The sequence below is a fragment of the Alosa alosa genome, chromosome 15, assembly GCF_017589495.1.
Source record: "Alosa alosa isolate M-15738 ecotype Scorff River chromosome 15, AALO_Geno_1.1, whole genome shotgun sequence".
NCBI lineage: Eukaryota > Metazoa > Chordata > Actinopteri > Clupeiformes > Clupeidae > Alosa > Alosa alosa.
Genome location: NC_063203.1, coordinates 13,925,503 through 13,933,002, shown reverse-complemented (window position 1 = coordinate 13,933,002; position 7,500 = coordinate 13,925,503). Strand labels below are relative to the sequence as shown.

General features: G+C 46.1%; 1 protein-coding gene across 3 annotated transcripts in view; it reads left to right on the top strand.

Annotated features, from left to right (window-relative positions):
• The window catches only part of pdgfd (platelet derived growth factor d), a 48,832-nt gene extending 44,190 nt beyond the window's left edge, over positions 1-4,642 (top strand). For all 3 annotated transcript variants that reach the window (XM_048263816.1, XM_048263815.1, XM_048263814.1), the window contains exons 6-7: positions 687-901; positions 4,299-4,642. In XM_048263816.1, the coding sequence (XP_048119773.1) occupies positions 687-901; positions 4,299-4,427 (344 nt within the window). In that variant the 3' untranslated portion in view covers positions 4,428-4,642. The remainder of the gene's footprint in view (positions 1-686; positions 902-4,298) is intronic.
• The last annotated feature ends 2,858 nt before the right edge of the window (positions 4,643-7,500 follow it).

Here is a 7,500-nt window from a genome sequence, read left to right as displayed (position 1 = left end):
TGGTATGTGCTGTGCCCTAATGCCCTACTAAGGGCTTGACTAAATGTCCAACACACACACACACACACACACACACTCTCTCTCTCTCACACATACACACACACAAATATACGAACACAGAGAAATACTCTGAAATGCAGAAATGCATTATCAGTGCAAGGGGAAACACATATGAAGATTTATGTGTGAACCGTACGCTTCCCGCCACTGCATCACCTCCAGACAGAGCTGTGCAGATCTAGTTTCCTCTTTAAAAGCAGTCTGGTGTGTTTCATTTAGACATAATTAAGTGCTTGACACAGCACCACTAAATCCACTGCTGCTGTTTTTGAAGAGGTAAAGCTAAACTTCGCAGCCTTTGTTCTCCTCCGGGCTCTCCCTCCATCCTCTACCTCTCCTCAGTCCTCTCTCTACTCCCTCTGTTTCCTTCCACCACATTCCCTCACCTCCTCCCCTCTCTGCTCTCCTCCCTTCTCAATTCTCTATAAATCTTTTCTGTTAGTTGTTCATCTCTCTCTTTTCTCTCTCTCTCTCTCTCTCTCTCTCTCTCACTTCCTCCCTTTTCATTCCGTCTAATTCTTATCTGTCATTTGTTACTTTGTTAACTTTCCATTTAACTTTCTTTTTACTTCTGTCTCCCCCCCCCCTCTCTCTCTTTCTCTCTATCTGTGTTGACCCCTCCACAGTTGACCTGGACCGTCTGCACGAGGACGTGAAGCGCTACAGCTGCACGCCGCGGAACTTCTCGGTGAACCTGCGGGAGGAGCTGAAGGCCACCAGCGCCGTCTTCTTCCCGCGGTGCCTGCTGGTCCAGCGCTGCGGGGGCAACTGCGCCTGCGGCACCGACAACTGGAACTCCTGCACCTGCACCGCCGGCAAGACATCCAGCAAGCTGCACGAGGTACGCTGCCACCTGGGGGGGTATATCCAACTGACCACACACACAACTATTGTATCATTGTGTGTGATACAGAGCTGCCAACTCACACATTGAGAGTGAGATTCATTCATTTGATTGGCTCTCCACGCTCTTACACCAATCGAATGCATGAGGGTTGGCAGCTCTGGTGATATGATATTAGAAGAACACCACTGAGATGCTATACTCCTTCACTATGCTAATGGTTGCTTAGAATGTTTGTTTTTTTAAGTCTGGCAAAGTTTTTGGGCCGTATCAGCTTCATAATGAGAACAATGACTGTGGCCTGCAGAGGCCTTGACCTAGCTGCCCATCATCACTTGTTTCTAGTAGAATGACCACTGCTCCCATGTTCCTTTAGGAACCCATGATATCTTACCTCATACCATACCATACCATACACAGAGACTTTCTAATGAGGAGACACAGCACCGTTGTCTACACATATCCCACCCCTTCCTCGCCAAAACGTCGACATGTGTATACATTGAGCCAATCATGTTGTGTGATGTGACTACGTTGAGCCAATTATGTGCTGTGTTGTGCAGACATCGTGCCGATCATGTGTTGTGAACTCGCCGCTGGAGCACGCTGGTGTCGTGAAGCCTTGCGCACGCGCATTTCTGCCGAATAGGAATAGAATAGGAATAGGATGCCCGATGAGTACCCAAAAGCGTTGCAATATGACCGCCGAGTGGAGGGACTGGCCTAAAAGGACTTTGCCATACATACCATACCATCCCATACATACCATCCCATACATACCATACCATACATACCATCCCATACATACCATCCCATACATACCATACCATACATACCATCCCATAGCATACCATACCATACATACCATCCCATACATACCATCCCATACATACCATCCCGTACATACCATACCATGCATACCATCCCATGCATACCATCCCATACATACCATCCCATACATACCATCCCATAGCATACCATACCATACATACCATCCCATACATACCATCCCATACATACCATACCATACATACCATCCCATAGCATACCATCCCATACATACCATCCCATACATACCATACCATACATACCATCCCATAGCATACCATACCATACATACCATCCCATACATACCATCCCATACATACCATACCATAGCATACCATACCATACCATACTGTACCATACCATACCATACCATACCATACCATACCATACCATACCATAGCATACTGTACCATACCATACATACCATACCATACCATACCATACATACCATACCATACCATACATACCATACCGTGCATACCATACTGTACCATACCATACTGTACCATACCATACATACCATACCATACCATACCATACATACCATACCATACCATACATACCATACCATACTGTACCATACCATATCATACGCTATAGAAACTAGTATAGCTACAAGGGACTTTTCATATTCTCTTTGCTGCACACTTCAAGCAGCCGTCGGTTCCTCGGTGTCACCTGCTTCTTGAGTCAGTGTGTGCAGGCTGGCACAGCGGAGCCTGGGAACCAGGAGAGGGAGAGGGTTGATTTGCAGCCGTCTGGATCGCATGTCACTAAACCACTTCCATATGGCTCACTCTTTAGTCCAGCCGTCTGAGAGCCCTGCGTGTTTGACATTATAATAAAGCCTTACTGACAGCACTTCATGAGAATGAGAGAGGGAGGGAGAGAGAAAGAGAGAGAGAGTGAGGGAGAAAGAGCAAGAGAGAGAGAGTGAGAAAGAGAGAGTACAGTATGTTGTTTATATATGAACCGCTCCATTGTTTCCATCCGTTTGGCCCAAACGCATGGCTGCTCCTTCTGCTCACACACTCTCTCTCTCTCTCACACTCTCACACACACACACACACACACACACACACACACACACACACACACACACACACACACACACTGTGGTCTCTCCTCCTCTCAATTTCTCACACACACACACACACACACACACACACACACACAGATTCTCCTCCACTCTCACTCTCTCTCTAGGCCTCCATTGCTGCACACTCACTCAGTGCCATATGCCTGCAAATGTGTGTGTGTGTGTGTGTGTGTGTGTGCATGTGTGTGTGTGTGTGTGTGTATGCATGCCTTGGCCGTCTTTCCCTCTCCCCCCTGTAAGTGATGAGTGCTGAGGGACTAATATTACACCGATAGAGTGCTCCTCTCCTCTCTTCCCATGTCTGACTAATATTGTTTTCCTCTCCTCACCTCTCCACAAGGTCAAGGTTGAAAGCATTTTTCCCTCACATTTTTGTCATGTCTCCATGCCGGATCTGGGATTGGATGGCCTAGGCAGGGCATGCCATTTAGACATAATGATACGGCAAACAGCAGCCCTCCTGAGGATAGTTCAAAAGGGCTGATCAAGGGCTGTCCTGTGGATCGCCTCCCCAAAAAAACAATTAATCACTCCCGGGAGCCTTAGTGAAACCCTGCAACCATAGCTAATCGGCCCATTAAAGCCGTTGGAAAGTCTACATTCTTAAGCTTGAGTTACTCCTCTGAGGGTATAATAACAAAAAACATCTCCCACACAAATGGTAACTACCGGACTGTCGGTTGCCGGAACACAAATAAATCGCCTTTGTTTCCACCGTTAGCATCTGCGGTTAGCGCGGCTGTGCTGGCTCTGCGCTCCCCTTGCCTATGTTTTCACCCCGTCACCTCACGCTGTCTCGCATCACATTCTTGTCCGAGGCCTCTCAGTGTAAACTCTCCTGGCCGGCGTGTAAACGAACGGGACGGGTCGACGTCCATCAGTCGGAGCGCCGGCGCCCGAGCCCAGGGTTCCGGAGAGACGGGTGAGTCGGGGGTGCGTCCGACCGCAGCAGGATCTATAAATCTCCGTGGGAGACGGTTGGCAGGGGTTCAATAGGCTCTTGACAGCGCTCCAGTTTTCTTCGAAAGGCATCTGACACCCGCCACTCGCAGAGTCTGGAGCCTCGGGCTACTGTCAACACCCCCAACACACACACACACACACACACACACACACACACTCACACTCCTAATGCAACATGCCCCCCCATCAGTGCATACACACACGCACTCCTGAGAAAACATTGCTTTTATGTTGGGAGCAGCGAGTCCAAACCAAACACTCCAGAGCATCGAGTGAACAAATTCACATGGCAGGTGTACAGGACACGCTTGAGTTGGCCAATCGGGTCTTGTCTCAGCTTTGTTCTCACAGAAGTTCCCTCTCTGTTCTCTCTCTCTCTCTCTCTCTCTCTCTCTCTTATTTCTTCACTTCATTGCTTCACTGTTTCACCATACATTCACTCCTGCCAACTTATATACTTTCTTCTTCTCTTCATCTCTCTGTTTCTGTCTTTCCTTCCCTCAGGTGCTGAAGTTCTCCCCCAGTCCAGGTTACTTCAGGAAGCGCTCTCGAGCACGCTGGGTTCTCGAGGAGATCCACCTGGTTCACGACGAGCGTTGTGACTGCGTGTGCCACGACCGACCCCCGCGATGAGACAGAGGCATCCTGGGGAAAAAAGACACACACACACACAGCTCTGGGACTCTTTTTAGCTCTGCAGATCCTCTCACTTGTACTACACCCTCATCCTCATGTCTCGCTTAGTATGAGGGTGAGAAATTGTGTGTGTGGGTATGTGTGTGTGTAAGAAACAGAGAAAGCATTGGAGAGCGTCTTTGTGTGTGTGTATGATATATATGTGTGTGTGTGTGAGTGTGTGTATGTGTGTGTGTGTATGTGTGAGAGAGCAGATGTGATGTGTGTGTGTGTGTGTGTGTGTGTGTAACATTTGTAAGTTTGTACTGTATGTCTTTTCTATGTTTGTTTCTTATCATAATTGCGTTCCATTAGCCTCCTGTTGTTTTAAGACTTCACACATAATCTCACTTGTTTCAATAGAATCCTTCTGAGAGCCATCAGTCTGGAGGAACTAAGCATGTGTAGCCTTTTTTTCTATTTTACGGAGCGACACGCAAACACCGCTCATCGCTGTGTCGCTCTGAAGAAAGCAGTGTTATTTATTTGACAGTTTTCTGTCATTCTTTTTGTCTCAGATGATGATGATGATAATTATGATGATGATGATGATGATGATGATTATGATGATGGTATGCTTGTGTCCGGCCCTAGTCTCTATCGGTAGTGTGAGGATGTTAGTGGTTCCAGGCAGTGGGGGCCAAGCCAAACTCTCTCCAAACATTCCAGCTTTTGTTGTTCCTGCCTTCGTCCATACATGCTTTTCCTACTCAGGCAGATCAGAGGAAGAGAGAGAGGAAAGGGGGATTAATGTTTTCAGCGGTCAAGCAGAAAATTCTCGCATTCTCCTCATGCCATGTGTCCAACTCCAGGCTCACATTCAAAAATCCTATCTTTCTCCCTTCCAAAGGTCCACACTAAATTATGCTTCTGATATGTGCCGACTTCTGTTATGTGGGCTACAAACACACACACACACACACACACACAAAATCATGCTTGTTTTTCTTTCTGACTACTCTTAACAGAAATTATTTCAAAGTGTCCAGATTTTACCTGCACATAAGCACACACACACACACACACACACACACACACACACACACACACACACACACACACATCTATATCTATCTCTCTCTGGATCCCTATTGCCTGTCTATGGATTCAGTATGCAGAACAGACACTCCATTTCCATCTGAAGCCAACACACACACACACACACACACAGACACAGACACAGACACACAGACAGGACAGCAATGCTGACCCCCAGAAGAGCAGTAAGCTGGAGGTGTGTGTGGGGAATGCTGTGGCATGTAGCCGTTAATTGTGTGCGTTTTTAAGAGGACTTTATTAGGGAGCTAAATTAAAGAGATGAGCCAGTTCTGCTGGTGAAGGGAGGCAGTAATGAACGGTGTCTGTGGAAGATCCTCGGAGGCACTGTCGGCCATCATTGATTCCCACTCAAATATTAAACCAGCACTGTTCTTGCCCACCACGGACCTAATGCAGATGCCCTCTCTCTCTCTCTTTCTCTCCCTCTCTCTTTCTCTCTCTCTTTTTTCATGCTGTCTCTTTCTATCCTCTCTCACTCCTACAAGCTTTCTCTGATTACATCGCTGCCTGTGTTCAGTGCATCCACATGTGATCCCCTGTGCCAGACTCATTAAATTGTGTATCTTTGCGTGTCATGAAGCACACAAAAATAAATTAAAAAGTTGTTTTTCATATTTATCAATAAAATGTTGCTGTGGAGATCTGTGTGTGTGTGTGTGTGTGTGTATGAGTGTGGATGTGTTGGAAAGTGGAGTCTGTGTGGGGTGTGAGAGGAGCTCTTAGCATTCCGTGCGTGTCTTCTAGCCTTTCACACAGCGTAGGGGCTGCAGTCTGTGAATTGATTTAAGAGAGGATGTTTTCACACTGATGGGAGAGAAAGGTCAACACCGAGCGAGTGTGCGCGTGCGCACAGAGATGTTAGAACTGTTGTGATATTACCATCCCCCCAAAGGACAATAATGTGTGTGTGTGTGTTAGCAAAAGACAGTGTGTGAGTGTGTGTGTGACTTTGGGGAATGTTATTCTATAACAATGCTTATTTTAAAGGTTACCTTTAGCAGACATACAGAAGTTATTTTGAATGAACATGGGGGTATGTTCATAACAGTATTTGTTTTACTTGTGTGTGTGTGTGTGTGTGTGTGTGGTGGAAAAAGGATTTTCTGAAGAATTTTCAAGAACACTAAATCAACATTAGCAGCAGCTGCCAAATACATCTCGGTATTCCATTTCACTGTTACTCCTGCACTAATATTTATGTAATCAATTAATGTAATAGGACTTCTGAGGAGAAATGCCAAGCTAATCAGCACCAAGTGTGATCAAGACTGAGCTGCCGTCATGCGGATCACGTCCTGTGTGCATTATCTATGATAAACAATATGCTCAGCATCAGCTTCTGACACAGTGAACACGCCAGCTGGATTTGATAAATACAATATTTTAAGGATGCACATTTCCACTTCAGAGGAGTTTGTGGCTGACTCAGAAATACGAGGTGTTTTGAACTTGGGAGTCGGATTCCAGTGGTTCATTCCTCAACGTCTCCACAACTGAACACCTTACATGGCCTAATGCATATCATTTATAACACAGATGATGAAAGGGGGCAAGTTCAGGGCTATAGTGTGTCTTAGTGTTTCCTTCTTCCTTTCTGTAGCAATCTGTTTAAAACCAGATTCTGCCAAACAACATAATGTTGGAATGATGTTGTTTTAATATAGCATTTGTATTTTGATAACCTTCATATATATTCGGAGTAGTCAGTATCCTCCCCGCTGTGAGAGCACATTCAGTCATGCATTAGAATTCCAACTGCATTCCAAGTTCCCAGCAAATTAAAGTACTGCCCATAGGACACCTCCAACCTGTGACAGTGTGTGAGAACAGAGAACAGTGACTGGTTGTTACTGACTGCACACCAGTCTATACAGTAGGTTTAGGCTGAGAGCAATCAATGAGATGAGAGGTTTATATATGTTGTATGAAAATGTTCTCTTGTTCACAGCACAGTTTTAGGACAAAAGACTAC